At 38.9% G+C, this 13353-nt stretch overlaps 1 protein-coding gene across 3 annotated transcripts in view; it reads right to left on the bottom strand.

Moving 5' to 3' along the window:
- Positions 1 to 12105, bottom strand: part of PRKAA2 (protein kinase AMP-activated catalytic subunit alpha 2) — a 72214-nt gene extending 60109 nt beyond the window's left edge. For 2 of the 3 annotated variants that reach the window (XM_045802239.2, XM_087865921.1), the window contains exon 1: positions 11857 to 12104. Coding sequence is in view for 1 of the 3 variants with exons in the window: in XM_045802238.2 (XP_045658194.1) it covers positions 11857 to 11950 (94 nt within the window). In the remaining 2 variants the exon portion in view is untranslated. Of the gene's footprint in view, positions 1 to 11856 lie in introns of all 3 variants that reach the window. The other variant, XM_045802238.2, reaches the window with a different exon arrangement.
- Between the last annotated feature and the right edge of the window lie 1248 nt (positions 12106 to 13353).

Raw genomic sequence — 13353 nt, 5'->3', positions numbered from 1 at the left:
AAGAGAAACTACACCAAAAGAAGGTAAACCTGATGTCATCTTTCCACAGGGGGAAAAAAAAAATCCTAAGCCTACAAAGAATTTTTTACCTACAGGTTCCAATAATACATGTTAGACTTTTCACAGTTTCTCTACACTTTCTATCGTTTTCTCTCCCTATGCTTCAGTCTGGATATTTCTTCTGACCTATCTTCTAGTTCACCAATTCTCTCTTCAACAGAATCTAATCTGCTGTTAAAGCACCCACAGAGTCCTAACTCAATTATTATATGTTCCAGTCACAGAATTCCCTTTATTTTTTTTTTTTAAGATTCCAGATCTCTGCTAAAACTCTCCATCTTCAACATACTAATCATAGTTAAAGTGCATGTCTGGTAACTTTAACATCTGAATCACCCTTGAATCTGTTTCTATTATCTTGGCCTTGTGTCCTGGAATGTTGAACATTGCACATGAAAAAACTGTGGAAGCTCCAGTTGATTTGATTTTGCTCCAAAGAATAAAGATAGGAGGCAGATCATCTTAATAAGTGGAATTAAGCTGATTCTAAAGAGTATTTCAGTCCTCAGAGGGTTGCAACCAGAAACCCAACTGTTTACCAGTGGCTCTCATCCTTGATAAGCTGTGAACTCCAACAGCTTTCTCCCCAGGACTCAAATTCTGCTTATCTTTTCTGCCTTTCAGCCATTGCTATTTGGCTTCGTACATGTACCATAATTACAAATTAGCAAATGGCTCAAACAGCCAGACTCACTCCAATGCACTTTTCTTCTCACTGGGAAGATACTGACCACCCAAGTCCTGGCTGACTTCACACAGATTTTTACATTTTCTCCAGGTTTTATAATTGTTCTTTTTAAAAAAATTGTTCTTGACTACAATGTTGATTTGATACAAGTTTGAAGTCATAGCAGGTGTGGAAATTAATCACATTAAACTATTTTTGCAATAATAGAATATTAAAGTTAAAAAAGACTTTACAAATTATTTATGCCAACCTCCCATTCAAAATTGGAATTTTGTGGGGCACCAGGGTGGCTCAGTCGGTTAAGCATCTGCCTTCAGCTCAGGTCATGATCTCTAGGTCCTGGGATTGAGCCCGCATTGGGCTCCATGCTCAGCAGAGAGTCTGCTTATCCTTCTCCCTCCCCACTCCCGGTCGTGCCCGCACATGCACACACTCTCTCTCTCTCTCAAATAAATCTTTTTTAAAAAACTGAAATTTTGTGATAAGAATCTTGATAACCACCAAGAATCTAGGTAAATATGTCAATGACAGAAATCTAACTGATTTCGAGTACAAGTTGTACCATTCTTTTTTTTTTTTTTAAGATTTTATTTATTTGAGAGATAGAAAGGGAGAGGGAGAGCAGAGAGAGAGAGGGAGAAGCAGACTCCCCACCAAGCAGAGAGCCCAATATGGGGCTCGATCCCAGGACCCTGGGATCGTGACCTGAGCTGAAGGCAGACACTAAACTAACTGAGCCACCCAGGTACCCTAGTTGTACCATTCTTAAACAAGCTCCTTGATAGAAAGATCCTCATTATTCTTTTTTTTTTTTTTTAAGATTTTATTTATTTATTTGACAGAGATAGAGACAGCCAGTGAGAGAGGGAACACAAGCAGGGGGAGTGGGAGAGGAAGAAGCAGGCTCATAGCTGAAGAGCCTGATGTGGGGCTCGATCCCATAATGCCGGGATCACGCCCTGAGCCGAAGGCAGGCGCTTAACCGCTGTGCCACCCAGGCGCCCCGATCCTCATTATTCTGCATTATAATTTGCCTCCCTAAAATATTCACCCAATAGTCACAGTTGTATCCTTCAAAACATCACTGAATATGGTGACTCCTTTTTCTAGATGATGGTACTTTAGCTATTTTAAAACAGCTATCACACTTAAAATACATGTTCTCTAATAGAATAAAAAATGTTTCCTTTGCACTATCTCATATGGCATTCTTTTGGGGCTCCCCTTATTGGTCATTCTCTGAATGAAACATAATTGGCTAAGTTTTTCAAATTGTAGCACCAAGAAATGAACTTAATATTCAAAATTTAGCTTAATCCAAAGTACAGCAGGAACTAGGCTACCCCTAAAACTACCAATTAATATACACCTATTTTCATTCCAATAACAATTTTTACATTTAAAGCATTCAAAACATACACTTCCTAAGCTTGCAGTCAGTTAAAACTCCAGCATCTCAGGAACTACCATCAACTGTTCTACTCTTATGTGCCTGGTTGTTTTGTTTTGTTTTGTTTGTTTTTTTTAACTTAAGCGCTAGATTTGACACTTATCCCTATTAAATTTCACCTTCCTGGGTTTTGCCTCACAATCCAAGAGTCAATATAAATTTAAATTCTCCTTCTGTAATTTGTCTATTAATCACCTTGTCTAGCTTTATACCTTCCCAAATAGGAAATATTACTATCTTTATTATTAGAGTCAATGTCCAAGATTTCTCTTTAGCATGACACCTAGTTTCCTTGGGAATAGTTATTCAGCAGGAATAAGCCATATAGAGCACATTTCTTCATCTTATCCACAAAGCTACTCTAAGACATAAAGTCAAACTCTTGCTGAAATCAAGTTTACAGCATACAGTATACCTGTTATATTATCTAACTGTGAATTAGTAGAGCACTAAGTACAGACTGGTGTAAATCTGAGTAAAAGGTAGATTTATCCTATTTTTGGCTTTGAATTCAAATGTGAGACAAGACTCGTTTAAGTAAATTCTTGATGATTACTTCCCACTTTGTTTTAAATTAGTAAATCATCTATAGTAGTATCATTGCCACATTTTTAACTCTGGTAAAAATATTTTCCTTTAAATCCAACATGACTAAACACAGTAAATGTTAAATATATATTGGTTTTATTATTTCGTTAACTAAGTCTGGGAGAAGTGAATTATGGAATACTATATAGTGCCAAGTCACACTCAAACACATTTAAAAAGAAAATGAAATTAACTAATATTTATGGTATTTATCAAGCAAAGTTAAGAATCTGGAAAAAATTTATGGTATGTTTAAAATTTTTAATTCAATGACTTTCAATTATGACAGCTAGATAATTACCTTGTAACTGATTTATTATTTAGGAGTTGAGTGATGTTAAATGAGAACACATGACTCATGTTTTTAATACTACATAAAATTACATGAATAATATGAAAAAAAATTCTGAAAAAAGCATTTTAGTAAGTCAATACATTGGCATTCAGAATGAGACATGCTTATTGCAAGATTTGATAATTTCTTTAACCATATAAAAGGTTGTTTAAAAAAAAAAACTAAGAGCAGAATTAAAAGGATTATTACCACTTTAAAAACAAAGGCACCGTCTAAAGAAATATGGTACAATTTATCAGAGGCAAGGCAAACATGGTTAAACATAAGACAGCACTTAAGCAAGAATACTGTTCCCTTGAAGGGGTGAAAAAGTTTCTATTATTAGCAGAGATAAGAGCTGCCTGGAATTCTTTCCTTAATACACTAAACTAAAAATAAAATGGCTCACTACATTTCAAAATAAACACACTGCTTTATATATGCATTACAGTCATTTAATAAACAAAAATCCATAAAAATCAACCTGATTCAAGGTGCTCTTATATTTGTGTCTAATACATGTACCAGATAGATTTGCTCTATTTATAGCATATTCAATATTTTAGGAGTCTTGTGACACCCACTTACTCATTATCTCTTAGAGGATTTGAGATTAGATCTTCTGCTAGGTCAAATTAAATTAACAGCTTGATTTAAAAAAATTAACTACTTTCTCTACAAAATATTTTCTCTTTCATTAAGGAAACTACAGGAATCTCGGAAGAATAAATGGGGCACTGTCACTACTACAAATACTACTAAATGCTTTAAGGAAAACTAACATGGATGACAAGATAAGTGAATATTTTGGCATATTTTTATGAAAAACAAAACAAAACACCTAAATAAAGCAGTGCTGTGTCAGCATGGGAAATGGATCAAAGTCCAAAGAAGGAAGGTAAGTGAGGTATATGACCAAACTTCAAAAATCCTAATTTATGTAGATACATTAAGAGAGGTTTAGTAGAAAGACATTTTTAGCTCAAAGTGCATTTTCTCTAGTTTAAAAAAATGAACTGTAATGTTGTGGTTCTACTTTTAGTAGACAGGGCCTTGAAAATGACCCATAAATAAAAACTGCCAGCTGCTGCTCACATTCTCCTCCTTCTCCTAACTTTTGCCTCTTCCTTTCAGATCTGTGATCGCTACCAGAGGATCTGGAATATAAATAACATGTTCACACATATGCATTGGGAGTAGTGTATAGGAGAGGGTGAACAGTAAGCACTATCTAGAGACTGAGAGTTTTCTGAGCATATCAGAACGAAAGGTAAAAGGAGACCTGAGAAAAACAAAAACCAGAAGACAGTAAACTCTTCCTCCCCCTCATTAAATGAATTTTGGTCTCAGAACCAGATCATAGGTTATTCTCAGAATTCAGCTAATTGTGAGTCTAAGTACACAATAGGACCTAATTACATAAGATTACCTAAGTGTTAAGTACTTATGAGGGTCTTTTCACCTACATTTTTTCATGTTCTTCTCACAACAGTGTAAGAGAACATGTGTTATTATTTTCTTTTTTATAGATCAAGTCTTTGGTTTAAGGCCACACAGCTGGCTTACAACATAGCAAAAGTTCCACACCAGGTCTTCCAAATCCAATGTTGTTTGTACTATATACTATGTTGTCTCTGTGGACTTACCCTGAACCTATCCCCCATTTAAAACATTGCTTCTTATGGGAAAATATCTTTTCAGGGTCAGTGAACTGATTATACAAAATGAACAAAATCCATTCAGAAATTAAGGACCAAATTACCTATGTTGAAATCACATAAATGATATATAAGTCAGAAAAAAAAAAAAAAGGCTGTATTAAGAGACTTTTGATTTGAGATTAGATCTTCTGTAAATCAAACTAAATTATCAGCTTGACTTTAAAAAATTAACTACTTTCTCTACAAAATACTTTCCCTACCATCAAGGAAACTACAGGAATCTGGGAAGAATAAATGGAGCAGTGTCACCATTACAAATACTACCAAATGCTTAAAGGAAAACTAACATGGAGGACAAGATAAGTGAAAATTTACCTAATTTCTGAGAGAATCACTGAATTGATTTTGACTCAACACTAACCTTCTAGTACTTGAGAAGAAATATAACTTTATTATTTGGAACTACTGTTTAACACTTGTTTAGAATTTGCATAATTTTAAAAGTAAAATCAATTCAGCTAGTAACTTAAATGAACATTCACTATTATTTCCCTTTCATTCTTATTTTATTCATTTTTCACATGGGGAGGCAGGAATTACATGACTTATCCAAAAAGGACTGCTGGATTTTAATTAAAAACTAATAATTAAGTATCACATAACAAAAATAAGTTAGTCATTTAGAACTTTCTTCAATGCACATATCCAAAACACAATGGCAGATTATTACAGCTCTGTCTCAATGTCTCTATCAGGACTGAAGGCATTTCTAAACACAGCAAACAGCTGTTAACACTTCACACATGGTACAGAACTGACGCACAACAGCCACGCACCTAGTCATCTCCACAAAACTGCCACTTATATGTATGGCAATTTATTGTTCTTAAAGCCATTTTATGTACTTTGACTAATTAAATCTTCATAAAAATTCTAGAAGGTAGGCAGACCAAGTGTTGTCATTGCCATTTTACAAAGGAGGAAACAGAGGCTCAGAGAAATTTAATAGTTTACCCAATCTATATAACTAGTAGTGGAATGGAATTAAAACCTAGGGCTAATGCTTCCTACACAAAATATTCCTTCTTGGACATCAAATCATTTTTGTAAATTCTCTTTACTCTGGTTTCTAAAGGTTACTGGTAATCTTTAGTCAGCGTTACTTTCATAGTAAGAAAAAAAAAAGAATTACCTGGTATTTCCAAGAAATCTGAGTTAAAATTGTCAGAATTCGGCACATTCATCCATATAAGAAAATAGATTGAGGTATAAAAGTTAGGAATATGAAAATATAAATTTTAATCACACATATAATGGATTTGGGGGGGACTTTTATTCTATCTCAATGTAGACTAAAAAAAGACATTTAAATCTTTTTTATAATTACTGATAAATACCTACAGACATGTAAAATTACATTCTTATAGATTTGACACTCAAGATAACACACTATGCATTTGACTTTACATTGCACAGAGCACAGATTCTGGAGTAAGAAGATCTGGCGATGATAGCCAATTCTGCAACTTATCAGCACTGTGACCTTGGGCGAGTCACTTAGGGTATAGGATTCTCAATTTCTTCATTTGTAAAATGGAGATAATACCAAACTCAGGGTTACTCTGGGGAATACATAAAATCAAGAGCATTACATAGTATTTAAAATACAAAAACTGAGTCAAGTTGTAGCTTTTATTATTAAAGTGTTACAAAGGTGTTTCCCTTTTCTTTTGTTCTCCATTACATCTACATTTCAGCTCTGATCTTCAGTAACTAAAATTTCCTTTAATCTAGAAAGAACAATTAAAAATATCCACTTGGGGGAATTAAATCTTTTTAAAAATCAGTTTAATGATAAAGTTGTGAAGGACATGATACATTACATGTTCTAGAGCTCTCCTTCAGGAGAAAAAGAAAACAAGACCCAGAGAGGTTAAATGTCTTGTTCAGGGCTGTGACAATACACGGAAGTCAAAAAAACAATCATAGCAAGGGCCCAATATGCCACAGATACAACATTCAGGTCCATCAAATGACCAGGTAGTTGTCCAAAATTCAATTTATCATTTGGAACTTGATATTTACATTTCAAAGAAGGTAACACTGCTTGTTAAAAAAAAAAAAAGTAATAAAAATTCCATCTATTTACCATTACTGTTATCTCAAAAATAAGTGAGGAATTAGTAAAATATATACTTAATTTCCTGAAAGCCAATTCTGTGGGTCATTCAAATAAACTATCTGAAAAACAGAGAAGGTAATTCCTTGATAAGACTTCGCTGGCTAGAAAGAGGCTAGTGTGATTGCAAAGTATCCCTTGGTGTACAATTCTGATGAAGAATAAATATTTCACAAAGCAAATCTATCAGTACTCACCTTGAAAAAGCAGACTTCTTTTTAAATAAGTAATTAGCATTATATTACATATATTTTTCTTGAACCAGTCTTTGTATAACACAAGCAACAAATCTATTCTTCTAGCATTTCTATCACCTTTACTATTTAGGTAAGAACTGAACAAGTATAATTACAAGAGCTCTTAAACAGCAGTTCTATCCTACCCTGAAAAAAGTATGAACTAAATCAATGTGGAGAAAAAATTTAAGTAGACAAAAAGCATTACTTTTAAATTCTATCAGCCCCCATAATTTGTTTTGATAGCACTCCTCTGGTAACCTAACAAAACAACAGAACAATGAAGAAAATCAGTTTAGAACATTTAAAATAAGCCTTTCATTATTTAAGAGCAAATAAAGCATTTCTACATACTTTTTAAAAATAACTGGAGGGGCACCTGGGTGGCTCAGCTGGTTAAGCATTTGCCTTTGGCTCAGGTCATGATCCCAGGGTCCTGGGGTCGAGCCCTGGCATCAAGCCCTGGCATCAGGCTCCTTGCTCAGTGGGGAGCCTGCTTCTCCCTCTCCCTCTGCTACTATCCCCAGCTTGTTCCCTCTCTCTCTGTCAAATAAATAAAACCTTTAAAAAGAATAAAAATAAAAATAACTTGAAATGAGTGCTATCAAATGAAAATTATGCCACTCTGAATTTTCACTCATTGTAACTAACTTCAGTCTATAAATTGGTACATCAACATGGGAAGTTAAATTTTTCAAAATCTACAATTAGCCTAACAGTTAAGAGAAAAGGCAAAAATGCTATTCATTCCTCCATCTCCATGTTTTTATAGCCATATAAAACTAAATCATCTATGGGATGCCTGGGTGGCTCAGTTGGTTAAGTGTCTGCCTTCAGCTCAGTTCATGATCCCAGGGTCCGGGGATCAAGTTCCCGCATCAGGCTCCTCGTTCCACGGGGAGCCTGCTTCTCCCTGTGCCTGCCACTTCCCCCTGCTTGTGCTCTCTGACAAATAAAATACAAATAAAATCTTAAAAAATATATATATATGTGTGTGTGTGTGTGTATAAATAACTAAATCATCTATTATTTTTTTAGTAAAAATTAATTTCCAAAGTCTAAATCTATATAACAATAAAATTGTATGTGTTTTCAACACATACATTTCAACTGTGCAGGGACAATTAGATATTCATTCAAAAAGCTGATCTTAGAACCTCATCTTATACCATGCTCAAAAATTAACTCAAAATGGGTCATATACTTAAATGTAAGGACTGAAACAATAAAATCTAGAAGACATTTAAAAGACAACGTAAGAGAAAATCCTTGAAACCTAAAGCAAAGATTTCTGGGCTATAATACCAAAAGCAAGGCCCATAAAAAGAAAAAAAAAATGAATACATTGGACCTCATGAAAATTCAAAACTTTTATATTTCAAAAGACACCATTAAGAAAATGAAAAGTCAGGGGCGCCTGGGTGGCACAGCGGTTAAGCGTCTGCCTTCGGCTCAGGGCGTGATCCCGGCGTTCTGGGATCGAGCCCCACATCAGGCTTCTCCCTCTCCCACTCCCCCTGCTTTTGTTCCCTCTCTCGCTGGCTGTCTCTATCCTGTCGAATAAATAAATAAAATCTTAAAAAAAAGAAAAGAAAGAAAGAAAGAAAATGAAAAGTCAGATTGGGAGAAAATATTTATAAACTTCACCTAATAAGGCACTGGAATCCAGAATTTACAAAGCATTCTTATAATTCAGCTCATGAGATATGCAAAAGATATGAACAGACATCTCACCCAATAAGATATATGAATGGCTAGTAAGTACCTGAAGATGTTCAATAGCATTACTCATTAAAGAAATGCAAATTAAAGCCACAATGGGACATCATTTCACACCATTAGAATGCCTTCAAAACAGACTACAGCAAATGTTGGTGAGGATGCAGAGAAAGGAGAACTCTCATCCACTGTTGGTAGGATTATAAAATGGTACAACCACTTCTGAAAATAGTTTGCAGTTTCTTGAAAAGCTAAACATGAAACTATGATATGACCCAGCAGTTTTTCTTCTAGGTGCCTAACCAAGATACATGAAAACACATGCCCAAAGACTTGCATGCAAATATTTGTGGCAGCATTATTTGTAACTGCCCAAAACTGAAAACAACTGGTGAATCCACAGACAAGACAGAAGGTGGCATATCCACACTATGGGATATTATTCAGCAATAAAAAGAAATAAACCACTGACACATGCTATCTCATCCATAAACCTAAAAACATTGTCTAAGGAAATATGAAAGACTCCATATTGAATGATCCCATTTATCAGAAGTGACCAGAGAAAACAAGTTTATACACACGGAAAACAGATTAAGGGTTTCCTGAAGCTCGTGGTGAGAACAAAGATGAACTGTAAATGAGCACGAAGGATCGTACTGTGGCAATAAAAATGTTTTAAAATTGAGATTGGTTGCATCTATGATGATGGTTGCATCATTCAGTAGTTACAAAAAAATCACTGAATTGTACGCTTGGAATGGGTGAATGATATGTAAATTATACCTCGATAAATGTGTACTTTTATTTCTTGTCCCCTGAAGAATTAAATAACTGCACTGTAGCAACTTCCATCATTTTTATTGCACAATGATACTAATTCTGATCCTGGATAGAAAATCACAGCATAACTTTAGAGAGGCTCTAACATAGTGTTAAAAAAACACCGCTCTGGTTGGTTGCTCGTTAGACTGGGTCCTCCAGGAAAAGGATTTCTCATAAGCCAATGTATCTTCCATTGGTTTATATTTTAAGAAGCCAGTGCCTTGAAGCAGCACAAGAATACATACAAAAGAGATTTACGTTGTCCCTTGACAATGGACCAATTGATCTGATGGGTGTTACAGTCTGCATTCAGAGTACAGTACAAAAACTCAAAAAGACAAACATTTTAACACAGTTTGAAAGGATGTAGGGTTAAGTTATAGAATTTTGAGAGTGTACATACCTACATGGCAAAGGCACAGTTTGCTTGAGTAACTGTATAACATCATAACACGGTAGTTCTCAGTAATGATATTTAATGACAGGTAACCTTCCGGCATTAACCTAATGCCTGGATCTTCCTATATTTGTTCTAAATAGATTCTCTTCACTATCCACTCTATTTATGAAGTTTTTCATAAATACCACAGGACTTTATGGCCCACATAGGACTTCAAAGATTTTTATAAACTTTTCAGGTCTTTACACCAATACCACCTTGTTTGTGAGATCTTGCCTGACCACCTTATTGAAAATTGTTAACTTCACAAAACTCATTCTCCCTTCCCCGATTCATTTTTCTCAGTAGCACTAAACATACTACATATTTTACATATATTCTGATTGTGTTTCCCTACTGGAATATATGCACCAAAGAAGGAGAGATTTTAACGTGGTTTATTATGTTCCTTGCTGTATCCCCATTGCCTAGAAGGGTGTCTAGCACAGTGTAGGTGCTCAATAAGGGTTTTCCGAATAGAAGAGCGTCAGATATGTGGAAGTAAATAGGAGCTGATCTTTGCCACAGGAATGAACGAGAATTCCTTCTACCCATTTAACATCCACGACTTGAGGTTAAAATACGAATTTTACAAGGAAATAGAGGCCTGAGAGAATATCTAGACTGCCTACCCAACATTTTTACAGCAAAAAGAAGAAAAAAAAAAGAAAAAAGCTAACGTTTGACTTATAATTCTGGATTTACAACAATCAAAAGTAAAATATTAATAAGCTGGCTCTAGTTCAGGAGAGAGGACAGACTAATTAAATCCCATGTGACTCTTATTAACAGCAAAAGGGGAAAGTTCAATACTTAACTAGTAACAAGTTATAAAAAAAAAAAAAATCAAAAGCAGCCTGTTTCTCTACACCCAAAATGGGATCCCATCACCAAGAAAAGAGACCTCAGCAGAATATGTCCTAGCAGTTCTGGCCTCCTCAGCCCCGCACGCTCCAAGGTCCAACACCAAGAGAGCTCCCCCCATCCCAGAAGCCTTCCTAGGCTTCTTTCCACAGGTCAAGCACCCTTCGCACCCCCAGCTCTAAATAAGCCCTGAGCCCATGCAGCAGCCTTCTGCGCTCACGCCCCCAGTTCCGCGCCCCCGGAACCTGCCCCCAAAGCGTCGGCCCCACCAACCCCGCCCCAGTCCTGGAGCAGAACGAGTCGGATGGCAGGATCTCCCCGGCCTGGCCAGAACTGGAAGACATTTTACACTTCATCCTGGTTCTGCCAATTTCTGTGTGACCTTGGGCACGTTCCCAAACCTGTAGGGGTCCGCGTTTTCTCACCTTCAAGGTGAGGACAACACCTGCACCGAGTCGCTCTAAGGATTAAATGAGATCACACGTAAAGCACCCAGCAGGGCACCTGGCGCGCTGGAAACTCAATCACCAGCACCGGGTATTACTCCCCGGTGCTGCCCACACCGTCTCAGCTGGAAGGCACCCTGCCCAGCAGTCCGACCTCCGGTTTCACAGACCCGCGCACTGAGGTCCGCGAGCGCCCGACAGACCCCGCCGCAGCCACCCCCCCGCCCCTCTCGCGGGGCTCCCGGGCCCGCTCCACCTGCCGCCAGGCCCGCGCCCGCCCGCGGCCCTGGGCGCCGGGCTCCCGCCGCTCGGCCCGGCCTCCCGCGAGCGGACAGCCCCGCGCGGCGGCCTCGGGCTCATACTCAACTCTTCACTTTGCCGAAGGTGCCGACGCCCAGCGTGTCGCCCAGCACGTAGTGTCCGATCTTCACCCGCCCGTCGTGCTTCTGCTTCTCAGCCATCTTCGGCGCGCGCAGCCTCGCTCAGCCACCGGCTCCTCAGAGCGAGTGCGGCCGCCGCCGCCGCGGGCTCTTCAGTGCGGCCGCCGCCTACCCACAGTGCAGCGGGCCCGCGGGGGGGCCGGGCGGGGGAGGCCTGAGGCGCCGAGGGGCGCGAGGCGGGCGCAGCGCGAGGGCGGCGGCGTGGGGGCGTCCGGGCGCAAGTGGCGGCCGCGGCGGCTGTGGGCCGGGCGCGGCGCCGGAGGGGGCGGGGAGGGCCGGGGGCCGCCAGGTGTGCGGGGGAGGGGCGAGGGAAGGGGTGGAGAGGAGGCGGCCCCTTCACCTGCGGGGGGAGCTGAGCGCGGGGGTGGGCCTCGGGCCGGCTGTGACAGAAAGCGGGGGGGTGGGGGGGCGACCGTGGGAGCCGAGAAGGGCTGAATCTCGGCGTGCAGCGAGGTGGGAGTCGAATTTGAGGAGAAACGGGCCTGACGTGTGGGGAGAGAGGACAGAAAGACTAAAATGTGGGTGTAAGGGAAGGCAGGGGGAGGCGGCGGCGGGGAAGGGCCTCGAACGAAGGTCAGTCTGCGGAGCGCTGCAAGGAAGTTTCTTGAGTCACGGGCGGGGTATCTCTGATGCAGGTCATGGCACAGGGAGGACACCAGTCTGTGCTCTCTTCGGGTGTTCTCCACGTATTTTAGAATTCTCAGTTCCCTGGTCCTGTGGATGCAAGAGCCCTCTCCTCCAGAGCTCTCAATTCTCATTTGCACGAAGTTCTCCAGTACAGCACAGTCACGAAATTTGCTCCATTGTAATTTAGCACATGCTGTATAAAGTGTAGCTTGTCATAGAGCTGCGCGAGGGAAGTAGTGAAGGAAGTGAAGAGGGAAACAATGTAGTGAGCAAAGCAAATAAAATACATAGGGCACAAAGAGAATGGTGAAGAGCAAGGGCAATAGAAGGGCGCAAATTAAAGAAAAATAGAAGTGGGGGAAGCACGGTAAGAGAAACGAGAAGCATGACACCCAGGCAGAGTATTCAAGACTGACAAGAATTTAGTAGTGAATTGATTATCACTCCCACTCTCCTTCCCTTTCTTCCTTCCATGTTGTTCTAGTCTTCAATGTTGCCATTCAGTGCTTAAAAAGTATTTGCTGATTGGAAATAAATGTTTAAGGATTAGTTGAACATTTTTAACATTGTGCATGACACTAGAGATTCAAGGTCATGTTCCTCAAACAAGAAGCCTCTTATACTGTTTATATGTTAAGAGAGAAATGCATTGATCAGAAAGAATAAGATACAATAAAAGTTTGTTTTCCAAGGAGTGATAAATATACAAATGGCAAACCTACATCCATTCTTGTTTAGACACCAAGACAATCTGATGAGAGATGATCACAGTTTATAAATTATAAATATCACAGCTG

The sequence above is a fragment of the Ursus americanus genome, chromosome 12 (assembly GCF_024610735.1).
Source record: "Ursus americanus isolate L20-20 chromosome 12, mUrsAme1.1.p, whole genome shotgun sequence".
NCBI lineage: Eukaryota > Metazoa > Chordata > Mammalia > Carnivora > Ursidae > Ursus > Ursus americanus.
Note: the sequence above shows the minus strand (reverse complement) of the source record. Positions and strands in the feature narration are given on the sequence as shown.